This window comes from Rutilus rutilus (genome assembly GCF_951802725.1).
Source record: "Rutilus rutilus genome assembly, chromosome: 8".
Lineage (NCBI taxonomy): Eukaryota > Metazoa > Chordata > Actinopteri > Cypriniformes > Leuciscidae > Rutilus > Rutilus rutilus.
The window spans coordinates 39,612,080-39,629,834 of record NC_140222.1 but is presented as its reverse complement, the minus strand read 5'-3'; the positions used below and the strand labels follow the sequence as shown (position 1 = coordinate 39,629,834).

Below are 17,755 nucleotides of genomic sequence, written 5' to 3'. Positions count from 1 at the left end.
ATGATGCATATTTCATGCCGAAATCAGACGTTTAAGCTGTCAGAATGTGTGATGGTCCAAGTTTGTTTTATTTATTTATTATTTAAAATAAATGTATGATTGCTATGCACAGCACTGTTGATTGCATTTCTATAAATGCTCACAAAATCCCACTTACAATACTTGAATGATACACCTGAATGTGTCAACATTTAAGCAATAATAAAAAATAAGAAATAGTCATCTATAAATATAAAAATAATATTATAAAATTGTAAAGCGTCACTTTTTATATATATTTAAATAACAACCTCCTGGCTGCTACAGAAGACTGTCTTTAGATGGCTGATCCCAGAACTGTAGTGCACACTGCGAACATTTGAACGGACCAATCAGCGCTCAGAAAACCCGCCTGGCTCCAGAGCTCCTCCCACTTTCCCCTCACTGCCCAATCATGATTAAGCGTCGGTTAACGCCTCAGCAGCGGCGGATTCAAACTGAAGATGAAAGATGGCCGCGGAGAAAGACACCGATGTAAATAAACGAGACAGAAGGTAACCAGTATTTATTTACCAAAAATTTTCGCTTAATATACAAAGTCTGAAAATACAATAAAATATGTACACTTTTGAATAACCGCAAAGAAACTGCTGGGTTAGGAGCACTGAGGTAGAAACGTAACGTTAGTGTCTTAACGTATGCGAAATGAGTTGTGCCTGTAACAGTATGAAACGCAAATAACACTAAAAATAACATTGTAACAACAGTTCCTGACACATAACCTGAATTACTGTAACGTTAGTTATATATAGAGTTATAGAGATACATATATCGATATAGTCGTAACTTTGAATGGGCATAAACACAAAATACACCATGGTATTCTTTGAAGAGCCGTGTACAATCATGTAAATTCCTTTGCAAAACGAATGTGAATCTTTCTGGGTGTGATAGTACCATGGTATTACCATCTGATGAGCAATCACTGTACCTTTCACTGCCGTAGAAACCAGAATGAACTCGAAGTGACACTGACAGTAGGATTCAGACAGACTCTTACATGTTTCTAAGCGTTTTACCATGGTGATGCTTGGTAAAGTCAAATGCCAACTACAGAAAAAGACCAATTATAGAAGAACAACCGATCATTTTATGTTAAAATGACAACAAAATGACATCCTATGCTAAAATCCAGTCATTATAGAGTCTTTTGTGTATTAAAACCCTCAGAATCACCATCATATCGTTACTTAACGTTACTCTGAAGTAATCTGAAAGTTCAAGCTCTTGATTCTTTATTCAAGGCTTCCATCACCAGTTTTGCTGAATAAAAGTACAATTTAGGCTATATTATGTTCATTTACAGTTAATGGCCTTCAAAAGAAAAGGAAAAAAAATCTAGTTTGAAATGCACATGGCAATTTATACCATTTTGAAGTTCAAATTCAACTTGATGTCATTGTGGTGTAAACCATCAAGTAAAAAGGAATAACATATCCTTACATCTTAAATATATATGAGTGTAAAGAAATTGATTTGAAAATGTTACTATTTTAAAGGTTTTGCACAAATATCATTAATTATTAAATCATAAAATTGGATATCTGCTTTGCACAATGTTTTACATCACCTTGTTTTATTTAAATTATCAGATTAATCTCGACTAACATTTTCTGTTTTTTTCCTGCGTTTTTTTGAAGCTCTACATGACAAAAGTTTTCAAATATTAATAAAAAGTAAATATAAATATAATTATTTTCCACAACTTTAATGTAAATTATATGGGCCTGTTTTATTATAATTTTTACTATCATATTAGATACAATTTCAGGTAAACAAACACGTATTAGGCTTACACTGTAAGTGACAGAATACAATTGTTAATCGCAATTATTTGTATTAGGGATGCGCGATATATCGGCCAGCACATTGGTATCTGCCAATATATGTTCATTTTTAATGTTATTGTTATCGGCACAATAAGAAAATTTGGCCGATATATTAAAGCCGATAAATAATATTTCCTTCAGATGAGACACACACTGAATTGCTTGAAATATGATTGAAATCACTTCAAAAAGGAAAGTGTGACGTGTGCTGCGCAAGTCTGTCATATCGGCTACATAAAATTATAATGAGAACGTTATAATTGTGTTTGAGACGTGGATTTTAATGGTGAGACTTTGGTTTTTGTAATCAGGCTCTCAAAAATGTAGAAAAAAGATTTAGATTTATCGGCCAATATATCGGTTATCGACTTTCAAATATAAAGAGTTATCGGCCAAAATGTTCATATCGGTGCATCCCTAATTTATATTACAATTAATCGTCCGTTCATAATCGTGACAGGGCCAGTTGTTGTTTGTTTAAATGGCATTTTTGATGTTTTTCGAATAAATGAATAGTTATGTGAACTATAAAAATGGGCATAATGTCGTTAAGTCATGTTTGTGTGTTCACAGGGGCACGGTGTGCAACGTTGTGAACAGTCATGAGTCAGAAACGGATGGCGGTGGAGACGGACGGCCGCCCATCATCTTCAACCCAGACTTCTTCGTGGAGAAGCTGCGTCACGAGCGACCCGAGGCCTTCACCGAGCTGGTGCTGAGCAACATCACGCGCCTCCTCGACCTCCCCGGAGCCGAATTCTCACAGTTACTGGACGAGGAGCCCAAGACACCCAACGGCACTGCGGCGGGAGGCTTCTTCCGCTCGTTCAACTTCCTCAAACGCAAAGGTCAGGAGGTTCTGGGGAGTTGTAGCTAGTTTCCTTGTTTCGCTTTTTTCCATTTCTGCCTGCATAAATTAATCCTCGTGCGTTGGGCAAATTGTCAATATGCCTTTGAGCTCGTAATGGAGGCGCCGGTGATTCTTCTGCGGGAAGACGTCAGACTCTATTGACTGAATCTATTGAGCAACCTTCAGAGTGAGAATTGGATCATCTGTTTTGGGAAGTTCTCTGGTCGCTCCTCAAGTTAGTTTCCTGCCGTCGGCTCCTGCTATTGACCGGCCAGCTCTAGATTCATTACCGGCTAGCCAACAGTAACGGGTGAAACAAAAGTCAGGACCTCACTGGTTTCAATGTGTGACCAGCAGTGTTTGGTTCCCAAATCAAAGGAAGACTCTAGTATAGAAGTAATTCAACAAATATGACCCTAAATTATTGTCTTTTTCAGTTTTTTCATACTTATAATTTTGCCTGTGTTATAGCCAACTGCATACATTTTGGCACAAGTGTGTATTTTTATTGGAATTTTACTATTTCACCCTCATTTCCTCTCATAAATCTGTTTTACACTAGGTACACAAAATAGTTCAGGTTAGGATCTTAAGGACAAAAATGTCCCCATTGAAACTATGCACTCTTAGTTAATAGGCCCTCATTCTGTTGGCAAAAGCTTAAAAATGGAAACTTGTACTATTTTTTTATTTTTTTTACAAGATGGCGTCATTTTCTCAGTTTTGGCTTATAAAACAAATACTCTCTATTTTCCTGTTTTCTGCTTCTGTGTAGCCTATAATGGAGCCAATTGGATAAATTATGCAGCTGTAAGTGTGTAGGTGTGTTGGTATGGATGTCAGAGTGTGGTGTATGTGTGTACTAAAATAATTGTGTGTGTGTGTAATATTTGAGAGAGAAAAAAATCTTTCTGAAAGCTTTTTTTTTTTTTTTTTTTTTAAGATATAAACCTCAATTTTTAACACGACTTTTGAGTTCAGCATGTTTTACTAAATATATATTTTATATAAAATAATGTTCATAAATAATATTCATAAACTTAAACCACTTCACTTTTGTTTTTACTACTTTCACTTCAACAGTAATCTGTCAGTCTGACAATCTGTCAAGGCTCCTCTTTAAAATGAGACCAATATTAAGTCTGTGCTCAAAAAGCTTCCCATTTTTGTCCTCTAAGGCCCTCAGGAGGATATTACCATTTTACAGCATATTTTATCAAATAAAGCCTCGGTAAACAGAAGAGACAGACTTCTTTCAATAACCGTGGTGTACCCTTGAAATGAAAAACAACAAGATGCATAAATTTGGCATTTTACATGAATAAATACATTACATTTATTTTCAAGGTATATTTAATTTCATAATTAATTGAAATGAGTATTTAACATTTGACATGAAAAAATAAGTGAAAGTATTTCAGGCCTTTATAAATAATTTATTATTTATTGCAATATTTCATGACACATTTCATAATTTCATTATATATTGAAATCCCTCTGTAATTGCAAATCTGAAGACAATGCAAATTATTAAAATATTTATTTTGTATTAAGCTGACAACATATCCCCAGTTAAGTTAAGTTTATACAGCTGAATAGAAACATTTTTATGTCAAATTTATTATTTATTTAGCCATTTTCACAACAAATAAAGTATATTTTATACAGGGAATATTGCCTTCAAATTCCCAGCGATTGGAGATGTTTATTATTGGAGAGAGGTTTCATTGTAAAAAAATCTTTTCTTTGTTTGGCAGATAAAGGTGTTGTGTTTGGCATGCCCCTCACGGAGGAAGGAATAGCCCACATATATCAACTCATCATGTACCTCAGCAAAAGTAAGTCCAGGATATTTAATCAAGAACAATGGTCCGGTCACGTTAGCGAAACTACGCCCAAAGTAAAACAAATGAACTTTTTTGCTGCTTGATACAAAAGAAAAACTCGTACGGTTTTCATTTTCCTCGACTGATCTACAAGAGAAGTCTGATATAACAATTAACTCTCAGACAAAATTGCGATGATTGACATAGCTAGCAACTTTTTAGCATCTAGCGGCTGCAAGTGAGAAACATGGGGATGCAGCAGTTTGACCTGTTTGGTGTTTTGCAGTTTTTCACCATAGTAATATTAGCGACCAAAGATGCATTATGTCCAGCAGGCAGACATCTTGTTTTTGTCCTGTTGTTTGGGCGGTGTGATAGAGCAGGTCCAGCAGGTTCCGCTTTTAAACAGCGCCCTCTATGAGCCGGTTTGGATGCTTAATCTATATAAAGAATATGACCCACTAAAGAGTTTTAATATAAATTAATACGAATATCTAGCAATTAGAATATCAAGGGAAATAATCGACGTGTCATAATCGTGCAGCCCTAGTTCGCGCTCGTTTTTTTTTTGTTTTGTTTTTTTTGCAGATGCACTGCCCTACAAAATCATGATTTATTCTTTCTGAATGGAGCTATATAAGTTATCGGATCCTCTTCTGTCCTTTGTTTACGTTTTTTTTTTTTTTTTTTTTTTGAATTTTTGGTTTCATCGGAATTATATGAAACTTGGTAAATGTTTTGGCACTTGCTATGTGAAAAAAAATGGGCATGATTCAAAAATGTTAAATGATCCTGAAAAAAATAGTCACACGCAGTCAAAAATGAGAAATGCGAGACGAATTTCATCTAGTGGAAACTTTTGGTACTGCGCCCAAACAAAATCTTACTAAAAGCTAATTTTTTCAGATATCAACCTCACATTTGGAACCCAACTTGTTTAGATTTATGGCTTTGGATTTCTCACAGTTTTTAGAGTAAAACATGTTTTGAAAAATATATATTTCATATTAAAACTGAAAATAGTATAGTTTTTTTTTTCATTTTTATTTCATAACTATAAAATTAAACTTGTTTAACTTTTTTTTTTTTTTTTACTTTTCACTTTTCACTTCAGCAATAATCTGCAAAGTGTCTTCTTTGAAAAGAGACCAAACTTAAATCTGTGCTCTAAAACTTCCAAAATTTATGACAATTTTCAGGTATATGCTCAAAACACGAATGCATTATAACTGCTGCATAAATATAATTTAGTATCATAAAAATCCCCTAAAAAAAAACGTTATTGACCCAAAATATAGGGTCAATATTTTAATTTCACTGAAATAAAAGAGCACCAGAGGGTAAAGTCATCTGGTGAAAATGTTTTCATATCGCAGTATACGGTACATCGCAGAAAATCTAAATATTGCAGCAGTGTCCGTCTTTTCCCAATATCGTGCAGCCCAATAAACTGAGCCGTTCGGTCTGGTTGTCTTCCTGCAGATCTGCATGTCGAGGGTCTTTTCCGGGTCCCTGGGAACAGCCTGAGACAGCAGACGTTGAGGGAGCAGCTCAACGGGGGGGCCGACATTGACTTCGCCTCGGGTGACTTCCATCCCAATGACGTGGCCACGCTCCTCAAAGGCTTTCTGGGAGAACTGCCCGAGCCCCTGCTGACGCAGCGACACCTACACGCTCACCTGAAGATCACAGGTCCGTCCGCTTCCCCAACACCTCACTCACGCTCCCTTCACACTTCCTGATGGAGCTCCATCTGCTCTTCTCTGCAGAGCTGAACCTGTTGGACGAGCGAGGGAACAAGACGAGTTTGCCGGATAAGGAGCGTCAGATCGAGGCGCTGCAGCTGCTCCTGCTCCTGCTGCCCACGGCGAACCGAACGCTCCTCAAGCTCCTGCTGGACCTGCTCTATCACACCGCCAAACAACAGGACAAGAACAAGATGTCTGCGCACAACCTCGCGCTCATGTTCGCCCCACACGTCATCTGGCCCAAGAACGTATGGCGTTGGTTTCCTTTTTAAAAAATTGTTAAACGTCCAATCGAACGTCATGTTTCATGTGTTGCTTTCTGCAGATGAATGCCAGTGACCTTCAGGAGAACCTGAAGAAGCTGAACAGCGGCATGGCTTTTCTCATCAAACACTCACAGAAGATCTTTCGGGTACTTTATCCTCTTTTCCAAATGCAGCCTTTTTATCTGATACAATATTATTATTTTTTTAGTACTATTTATATATCTATTATAGGTTTTGTTAATATTTCCTTTTAATATTTTCAGTTTATTTTAAATTGAGTTTGTTTTATTAATTTTGTTATGTGCTTTTGTCATATATATATATATATATATATATATATATACACACACAGTACAGGCCAAAAGTCTGGAAACATTTTTATTTTTAATGTTTTTGAAAGAAGTTTCTTCTGCTCATCAAGCCTGCATTTATTTGATCAAAAATACAGAAAAAAAATGTAATATTGTGATATATTATTACAATTTAAAATAATTGGTTTTCAATTTATTATACTTTAAATTATCATTTATTTCTGTGATGCAAAGCTGAATTTTCAGGATCATTACTCCAGTCTATCACATGATCCTTTAGAAATCATTCTAATATGATGATTCATTGTCAAAGTTGGAAAGTCTGCTGCTTAATATTTTTTCATAACCTGTGATACTTTTTTAGGATAGTTTGAATAAAAAGTAAAAAAAAAAAAAAAAAGCAGCAAATGTTTTAAAAATAGAAATATTTTGTAACAACAATATACACTACTGCTCAGTCTTTTTTTTTTATTTTTTTTTTTTAAATAAATCAATACTTTTATTCCGCATTAATGATGTGTTAAATTGATAAAAAGTGATAGTAAAGAAGATTATTAGAAAATATTTTTTTATTTTGAATAAATGCAGTTCTTTTTAACCTTTTATTCATCAAATATATTAGGCAGCAGAACTGTTTCCAACACTCATAATAAATCAGAATATCAGAATGATTTCTAAAGGATCATGTGATAGACTGGAGTAATGATCCTGAAAATTCAGCTTTGCATCACAGAAATAAATGATAATTTAAAGTATAATAATTGAAAACCAGTTATTTTAAAGTGTAATAATATATCACAATTTTATTATTTTTTTTCTGTATTTTTGATCAAATAAATGCAGGCTTGATGAGCAGAAGAAACTTCTTTCAAAAACATTAAAAATAGTAATGTTTCCAAACTTTTGGCCTGTACTGTATATATAATTTTTTAAATATATATATATTTCTATTTAGCTTTAACTTATTTTCATTTCAAGGTTTCCTTCAGTACTTCAGCTTAAATATATTTATTTCAGATAGTTGCCAAGGAAATATAAAAAATTTTGTTCGTCAGGTTTATTATCGTTAACTGAAACCAAAACTATTAAATACGTTTCTGTAAAATTGAATAAAGCTGAAATAAAATAGAATCCAAATATGAGTTGAACAACTTGCATTAGAAATGTTGGCGTGGCAATAAGCGCTTCATTGGAAATGTGGGCAGTGTTGCTGTGAGTGCGCTGAGGTTCTGCTGAGATCTTTGTTTGGAACTATTTTCGCTGCTGAAATAGAACAAAAACAGTCAATATTGCGTCTAAAATGTAAGTGACTAATATTAACTACTTGTTTTTAGAACTGTCATATGAAAAACTCTCGTCATATTAAATCAGTGACACATTTTCACTCGTGATGGTATTCAGGAAAACGGCACTCTTGGTCATGTGATGTTGCTTAACTTTATCATATGTTTTAAATGTAAAAACTCCACATTTTGAATGTTTTACCGCAGTACGTTAACTGAGTTTCTGTGTTTCTTTTGGATTCAAAAGCTTTTTTTTTTTAATTTAGTCAAGGCTCGACATTAAAGGGATAGTTCACTTTGAAATTAAATTTTGGTATGTTTTAGCTTACCTCAAGGGCATCCAAGATGTAGGTGTCTTTTTTTTTCGCAGTAGATTCAATTTTGATATTTTTAGGTCAAACCGTTCTTGTCTGTCAGTCATATAATGCAGGTCTATGGTCACCACCTCAAAGAGCATGCACAGAGTCCAAATTAAAACAATTCTCCATCGTAAGTACACATTGATGGCCTGAGACACGAAACGAGCGATTTGTGTGAGAAAACTAACAGTATTTATATCGTTTTTACCTTTTGTACACAGCGACGTCCAAGTGATCTGAGGGCGCGGGCGCTTCCTAGTGTGTGATGTGTACGCAGACTGGTGCATAGATATATACACTAGATGTCGCCTTGGCGACGGCAGTTCATTGAACGAATGCCGTAGCCAAGGCGACATCTAGTGTATATATCTACGCACCAGTCTGCGTACACGTCAGATCAGATCATTTGGACGTCGCTGTGTACAAAAGGTAAAAACGATATAAATACAGTTCGTTTTCTCACACAAACCGCTCGTTTCGTGTCTCAGGCCATCAATGTGTACTTACGATGGGGAATTGTTTAATTTGGACTCTGTGCTTGTGTTTTGAGACAGTGACCATAGACCTGCATTATATGACTGACAGACAAGAACGGTTTGACCTAAAAATATCAAAATTGAATCTACTGCGAAAAAAAAAGACACCTACATCTTGGATGCCCTTGAGGTAAGCTAAAACATATCAAAATTTAATTTCAAAGTGAACTATTGTCCCTTGACTAATTTAAGTTGAAAAATCTCTTCTTTTTTTTTTTTTTTTTTTCAGCTTTATTTAAATTCTTGAAGACAATTTGTAACAGTTTTTGTTAACAAAATACACCACTGCCGTGATGTGATGTGTGATTTACTCCCTGATTGTGAAATGAAACGATCTTCTGTTGTCTTCTCTCATGTCAAGGCACCAGCGTATCTGCGGGAACACGCCAGACTTCAGTTCGCCAACACCAAAATGATTCACTCCAAGGTTTGTGTCGTTTATGCTCCTTCTAAAGCCAATCTAAGCCTTGATTGAGCCATGGCTGCGTTCACACTGTCAGTCCTATAAATGCACTTGTGTGAGTTTGCTTCTAGACTGCAGTTGTCACTCCTGTAAATAAGCGAGCTGTGTGTGAGATGATGTCCCTCTCTCTGGCTGTAGGATGATCTGGAGCTGCTGGCGGTCAGCGTGTCTCCTCTGGTGACGGCGTGTAAGAGGAGCGGAGCACGAGTGGGGTTGGACTCGGAGAACCACACAGAAGAGGCGCTCAGAGAGCTCTATCGACACGTCACCGACAACATGCCACACTCCGCCAAGAAGAAGAAACTCATCAGACAGGTGAGAGCACATGGCTCCGGCAGAGAATGTCTAATAAGGGGAGAACTTCCACTCTCAGTAAACTCTTCCGGCTTCTGAACTGCAGTTCCACTCTGGCTCCACATGAGGGCGCTCACAGGACGAGTGCAGAATGAATGGAGGTCTATGGCAGTATACCCCTCAACATCCACTTTTCTCAGGATATAATTTTTTGTCTAGTAATTCGAATATTGTATTCGAAAGGAGATGCAAAGAAATTACACATTGCTGGGTGTTAGATTTTTTAGAGTCACTTATTTGCTTTAAAAAGTCTTTTAAAATGTCAATGACGTCATACACGTCGTACGACCAGATATACTGCTTTACGGCAATCCTTCAGTCACTTTGGTGCTTTCGCACTCTGCACTTTCTTTTCTCTCGAGGCATCGACAACACAGCTGACACAGGTAAATACACACAGCTGACACAGGTAAACACACATGCTAGAAGAGTTTTGGTTTTGTTTGTTTCTGGTCCCGCTTCGGATGCCACGATGCCATCAAGCGGTATCTCTGGTCGTAATCAGTCCTTCACTGACCAATCAGCGTTCATTAGCAGAATGCTAGCGTGTTATGGGCAACAACAACTCAACCTGTAAGAAATCGAAATGACATAAGTACTCGTTCATTCAACTTTCAACCTATAACCCATGTTGAACTTGCAAAACCTACACTCAAATCTGGGATTTCTCAACAGCAGTCGGGTGAAAGAGACACATTTAGCCGTCTAGCCCCATAGACTCCCATTCATTCTGCACTCATGGGCGATCGCCCCCAGTGGAACTCTGGTGGAACTACAGCCAAAAATCGGTACAATAGGACGTAATAGGGAGTGGGCAGGCTCTCCGTAGACGGGCTCTGGCTCCGGCTTCATGTCTTCTGGGAGTGGGCTGATCTGTTTTATTACAAATAGCTAAATTGTGATTTTTATTAGCATTATACTAATGATCATAGATTCATTGAGGTTGCTTTTATTATTAGTTGTATTATATTATATATATATATATATATATATAATACATTTTTGCTTTAATTAGTTGAATGGTCACTCTATTTTAATCAGAAATTTTGCATTTATTGAAAAATGTAGGGAATTCTATTTAAAAACATAGCTTATAAATATTGCATTATATCATATAATTCTAAATAATAAAAATAATGACTGAAAAATATATATATTTTACATTGATTTTCCTGAAAAAAAAGTTGCATTTCAACACTTCCTCACTTTTGACCACAAGGGCACCAGATGGGACCCAAAAATGAAGAGGCTCAGAGAGGGACAAATGTTTACTTATTTATACTAATAATAATAATAATAATAATATAGTAATGGCAGCAGACCCCTTGAGGTGGCTGTCAATTTTATTTTGTTAGTGTATATTTTTGTTTTAGTTATTTTGTGATTTATAAAAAAGAAAGAAATTGTGCCTATTATTATCATCATTATTAACACTATTAAGATAATACATATGAATATTATACTTATGGCAGCAGATTTTTATTCTGTTGGCATACATTTTTGCAATAATTATTTTAAATTATTTTTAAAACCAAACAATATAATTCATCAATATTATTATTATTATTATTATTAATTATTTGTTTGTTTGTTTTTTGAAAAGTAAAGTAGATCATGCTATTATTATAGGACATACTTTTTTTGCTCTAAGTAGTGATTTATTTATAATTTGTGATTTATTTAAAAACAAATCATGCTTATTGTTGTTGATTATTATTATTATTATTGTGATACTAATGGCAACAGAGGTGTTTTGAAGTGTTTGAAGAAATGTGTTTTTGATTCTGCTAGCACATGTCTGCTGTGATCTGCTTTCAGCTCGGCAAGCAGTCGACCCCCGTGACCCCTGCCAGTGAGAATACCACTCCGACCAGTAAAAAACACACACGCTCGCGCTCCTTCGGCGGTCTCATCAAGGTCAGATCACTCTCTCCACACACATCATGTGTCCTCTAACTCAAAGCCATACAAGCGTTGCTGGTTTAAAGGGGATTGTGCTATAAAGTCACACTGTAACAAACCCACCAATCCAGCGCTTGAAAGAGTGTGTGACACGTGTGTGTGATGAATGCTGCTGTGTTTAAACGCAGAGGAAGGTTTTGGGGAGCCAGCCTGCGGTGGACAGGAGAGGGCGAGCGACTCCTCCGGGGAAGGAGAACCTCAGCTGTGGGACAGAGAGCTGAGGAGGAGGAGGAGGTGAGCACTGAAACACCAACACTGACACTGACTCTCGATTGTTTTTTTTTTGTTTTTTTTTCTATATATTTTTTTGTTTGTTTTTTAAAATGTTTTATTTATTTATTTACTTCTTTGTTTAGTTGTTTTATTTTTTATTTAGTTTCAATTTGTGTTTTGTTTTTCCAGGTGTGAAATTCATTTTATTTTATTTGTTTTTATTTGTTTTTATTTTATTTCAAAAGTTACATTTATTGATTTATTTATTTATTTTTAATGTACGAATTTTTCTTTAAAAAATTTTTTAATAAAAAACAACAACATTATATTAGTTTTTTTTTTTTTTTTCAAAAGATTTTTTTTATTTATTTTTTATTTCAAGAGTCATTTATTTGTATTTGTTTTTTTGTTCTAATTATTATTTTTTGCTTTGTTTTAATTCACAAGTGATATTTATTTATTTTTATAATTTTTTTATAATTTTATTTTTTTTGTTTTCTTATTTAAAGTGTAATTTATTTATATTTGCTTTGTTTTTGTTTTATTTCACAAGTGATATTTATTTATTTATTTACGGCAATTTTGTTTTAATTATTTATATGTGTGAATTGGTTCTAAATGTAATATTAATGTAACTGTGTTGTTTTTGTGTGTAGTGTGAATTCAGCCCGAACAGAAGACTTCATCCTAAACAACCAGAGGAGATAGTTTTATCCTAATTATTTTATTTATATTTTTATATTCTGAATTGTTTTAACATACTAAATGTTGGGACTAATTTTCATTTAATGTGACACTTTTTTTTCCTCTTTTATTTTTTTAAATTTTTTTTTTTTTTTAATCCGCTGCAGAGTTTTGAAGCGTTTCATCAGGTGTGCATGGGTAAACCACTAGTCAGTTACACTGGGAGTTTTCAGCTGACCCGTGAGAACACTTGCTCTTTGAGCTCATTTATTTGCAGTCTGTGTATGTGTAAATATATATGTGTGTGTGCTGATATCTGTGCCGTACGCTAATCACACACTCCATGCTGTAATCAAACGTCAAAAGAACAATTGACAACATTTACTCACAAAATTGCATTACTGTTATTTACAGCAACTGGTATTTGTTTACATATATATATATATAATTGTCTTAATAACACTGTGAACATTCGAAATATGACATTTTGTGACTAGAACAGGACAACTGTGATTTATTTTAAACCTTTTTTTGTTGTAAATCATCAGCAGTTTTCCATGCAATTTGAGGAGATTGATGTATTTTTGTACAATATTTAGTGATTTTTCATAATTCATATGGTGAGAAGTGCACGAAGCAGTCATGTTTCTCAATGAAAAGCTGTTACGTTTTATTCCTAGGGGTTTGTTGCGTGTCGGGGGTCTTTGTGATGTGTCTTGAAGGTTTGTGTAAGTTAGGAGTGTGGGATTATGGGAAGGATGGTAATTGGGGCTGGGATGTGATCAGCGGGAATGTGCCGTGTGTAAGTTTGCGCTCGGATCTGTGGGAATTAAAGGATGTTGTGGAGGGGAATTACTGTTAATGCTGGTTGGCTTTGATCCTGTCATGTGTTACTCCTCAAAGTGCTGTGATGTCACTTCCTTGCATATAGATTGCTCTTTCAGATGTGCTAACAGACGCACATTCCCACATTGTGACTGTCATTTTTATTAGTATTTGCCATTTTAATACACAAATATGGCTTTCCAAAATCTGTATTTTAAGCCTAAAATGTTGCAAAAGAGACAGTTCACCCAAAAATGTAAATTCTGTCCTCCATCTATTTCTGGCCCTAATTGACTATACTACTAATCGATATATTACGGAAGTCAATTAGGGCCAGAAACTGTTTTAATTCCCTACATTCTTCAGTATCATACAGGTTTTGAACGACTTTAGGGCGAGTAAATGATGACAGAATTGACATTTTTGGGTGAACGGTCTCTTAATTTTTGGAAAAACACCAGTAAATAAACTAAACAAGGCCATCTTTTAACATGGTACGAGCTGTGTCCAGTTTAATGTAGGGTGCTGATGATGATGGACGTTTACAAATGTAGAAATTGGAACTTTTCACAGTAAGAAGCATTAAAAAGTGTTTTTAGCGCTCAATGTCTATTTTTATTTTCAGTTTTTGCTTGTAGGTGCCAAAAATGTACCATTTGCATTGTGTAATGTTAAATGGGATGTTTTGTGTAATGTGTGTGTGTGTGTGTGTGTGTGTGTGTGTGTGTGTGTGTGTGTGTGTGTGTGTGTGTGTGTGTGTGTGTGTGTGTGTGTGTGTGTGTGTGTGTGTGTGTGTGTGTGTGTGTGTGGAGATGTGGAAGTTGGGCAGGTTTTGTACTGAAAAATGTTATGTAACAAACTGGGAAATTCATTGATTTGGCATAAACCACTTTTTCTTTTTCTTTTTTACACACTTTTTAACGTTACAGTAGTTAAAACTGGAGAATTTTAAAAAAAAATCTGTGATCTGTGAAACATTTGTTTTTTGTACGTGATCGGCTGTAATAATGGGTGCTTCTGTGTATTTCATTTTTTTATTAAAACTTTTACCAGCTGAATTGTAACTTGTTTTTGTTTTCTTTTTCTGTACGACTAGACAGACAGATAGACAGACAGACAGACAGACAGCTAGATAGACAGACAGCTAGATAGACAGACAGACAGCTAGATAGACAGACAGATAGATAGATAGACAGACAGCTAGATAGACAGACAGATAGATAGATAGATAGACAGACAGCTAGATAGATAGATAGATAGACAGCTAGGTAGACAGACAGACAGCTAGATAGATATACAGACAGCTAGATAGATATACAGACAGACAGATAGATATACAGACAGCTAGCTAGATAGACAGATGGATGGATAAATAGACAGATGGATAGATAGACAGACAGCTAGATAGATAGACAGACAGATAGATAGACAGCTAGGTAGACAGACAGCTAGATAGATAGACAGACAGCTAGATAGATAGACAGACAGATAGATATACAGACAGCTAGATAGATATACAGATAGACAGATAGATATACAGACAGCTAGCTAGATAGACAGACAGATGGATAGATAAATAGACAGATGGATAGATAGACACAGACAGCTAGATAGATAGATAGATAGATAGACAGACAGATAGATAGATAGCAGTTACAGGGCTCTCCACTAGAGGTCACTGGAGCTCAACTCATAAGCGGCACTTGCGCTGCTGACAGAAATATGATTGTATCACGATTGTCGCTTGGTTTGTATTAGTAATCATCACAAATATACTTGAAGTAATTTCAAAAACACAACTAAAAGATTTCCGCTGTCAGAGATAAATGATCAGACTCCCTGAGCGGCGAGTGTCCTAAATAAATGCACTCGCTTTGGCAAGCAGTTTGTGGTGAGGTATCGGAACAGTTTGTTATTTTCAACCTTTTCTTTTCATCATCGGTTGTTTCCCTTACTGCAGGAGAATGTGAAAATCATTTTCATCAGGCGGAGGCGTCGTTAATATTAGTCAAATGATTTTATACTCGGTCTTTGGTAAACGGGCTTTATGTGATAAACTATCAGATTTGCTTTCAGAAAAAAATGTCTGATTTGCTCTATATCGTTAAAAGTACATTTTACCAGTTTACTTGTCTATTTTACTAAATGGTTGATTTATATTTTCATCAAACCGTGCAAATAAGACAAGCCTTTATGTAATGTTTAAAAAAGTGCAGTTTATAGAGATATCTTAAACAGTTTCGTTTGAATATTATAGATATTTCTCGATTGATTAATTTTTAAACATTAACGAAATTGTTTATGTATTAAAGTGCAAAATACACTTTATTATTAAGCAAAGTCTCCTGAACTTTAATCTAAATGCAAATTTAAAATATAATATTTAAAACGTTAATAAAAACTACCAAGAACACAAAAAGAAAAAGCATTTGTTATGTTTCCACTATCTAAACCTAAACTTTACTATGAAATATAATTAAATCTTTCTTAAATCAAAATTTACTCCATATCCCATCTATGCTTTAAATATTTTTTCCATAAGAAATCAATAATACGTCATATACAATACACTTTTAGTCGTGTTCTCAGGTTTTCACTCAGTCCTGTTACCCTGTTAGACATTTTCAACAGGAAGGTGCATCATCTGGATCTTATGCAGGCCATGAGAAGACCAACAGTAAGTCCTCTCATTTTAATTTCTGTATATTTTATGAAATTGAAACTACGACTGAGGAGGTCAATCTAAACATATTGTCCTGTTACCTAAATTATGCCTTCAATGTTAACTGTTTATTTAAAAAAAAAAAAAAAAACTTTAGGTAAGTCACTAGAATTTGCTCAGTGTCCTTTTTTACTACACTTTTTACTATACTCCACTTTTTTGGAAATAGGCTCATTTTACAACTCCCCCAGAGTTAAACAGTTGAGTTTTACCGTTTTTTAATCCATTCAGCCAATCTCCCAGTCTGGCGGTACCACTTTTAGCATAGCTTAGCATAGATCATTGAATCGGACAAGACCATTAGCATCTCTCTCAAAAAAATGACCAAAGAGTTTCGATATTTTTCCTATTTAAAACTTGACTCTTCTGTAGTTACATCGTGTACTAAGACCAACGGAAAATGTAAAATTGCGATTTTCTAGGCTGATATGGCGAGGAACTATACTCTCATTCCTGTGTAATAATCAAGAAACTTTGCTGCTGTACCATGAGTCCAGCAGGCGTAATGATATGACGCAGCACCTGAAAAAAGGTCTAATAGGTTAGACAAACTTAGTCCCGGTCACGTTGGAAGTTACTGAGCTGGGGACTATTTTCAGGCGCTGCGTCATATCATTACGCCTGCTGCACTCATGGTACGGTCATTTTTTTGAGAGAGATGCTAATGGTCTTGTCCGATTCAATGATCTATGCTAAGCTATGCTAAAAGTGGTACCGCCAGACCCGGAGATCGGCTGAATGGATTCGAAAACGGTAAAACTCAACTGTTTAACTCTTGGGGAGTTGTAAAATGAGCCTATTTCCAAAAAAAGTGGAGTATCCCATTAACATGTACGCCATGTGGCAATTTGTCATTTTATTTGCAATTTTTTTTGGCGCGTAAACTCAATCCTGTTACTTTCCGTCCTGTTACTCATGAAAATAACAGGACTGAGTAAAAGTAACAGGAGTGAGTAGAGTCCTCTGGTTTGTTGATTTAATAGTGTGAATATTAGTTGGTAATACTATTCACCTGATTTTTAAGTTTTACATTTGAAATTACTGAAGTTGTAGACATTTAGGATTAGTTTTACAATGTGAATACCATACTTAAAGGGAGCCAGTCCACCACTAAGTGACTTAAACTTTTTGCCTTTTTCTTATCTTTTGTAGAAGATGGAGAGAACCAATACTATGCAGTTGCCAGAAACACCCGCCCATGGCATCCTGCAAGGGAAAGAGCTCTCTTATCCAATCTCTCCTTCTTTCTCTTTCCACCTCCTTTGCTGTGAAGTACTACAAGCACATAGCACATCCCTTCAACACAGAAATCTCATGAACACTCATGGTCATGTACACTCTCTCTCTCTCTCTCTCTCTCTCACACACACACACACACACAGACATATGCACATACATATGGACGCTCATTCATTCCTGTTACCAATTGTTCATTCCCGTCACCCAGTATTTATTTAAAAAAACGCAAAGCCATTTTTTTCCTTC

At 35.3% G+C, this 17,755-nt stretch overlaps 1 protein-coding gene across 1 annotated transcript; it reads left to right on the top strand.

Annotated features, from left to right (window-relative positions):
• Positions 1-459: 459 nt before the first annotated feature.
• Positions 460-14,606, top strand: arhgap19 (Rho GTPase activating protein 19). The gene is made up of 11 exons (XM_084417030.1): positions 460-533; positions 2,442-2,716; positions 4,476-4,556; positions 6,027-6,236; positions 6,314-6,540; positions 6,618-6,704; positions 9,409-9,474; positions 9,649-9,825; positions 11,683-11,781; positions 11,955-12,060; positions 12,696-14,606. Exons 1-10 carry the CDS (start codon positions 490-492, stop codon positions 12,045-12,047), a joined length of 1,359 nt encoding a protein of 452 aa, XP_084273156.1. The 5' UTR covers positions 460-489; the 3' UTR covers positions 12,048-12,060; positions 12,696-14,606.
• Positions 14,607-17,755: the final 3,149 nt, after the last annotated feature.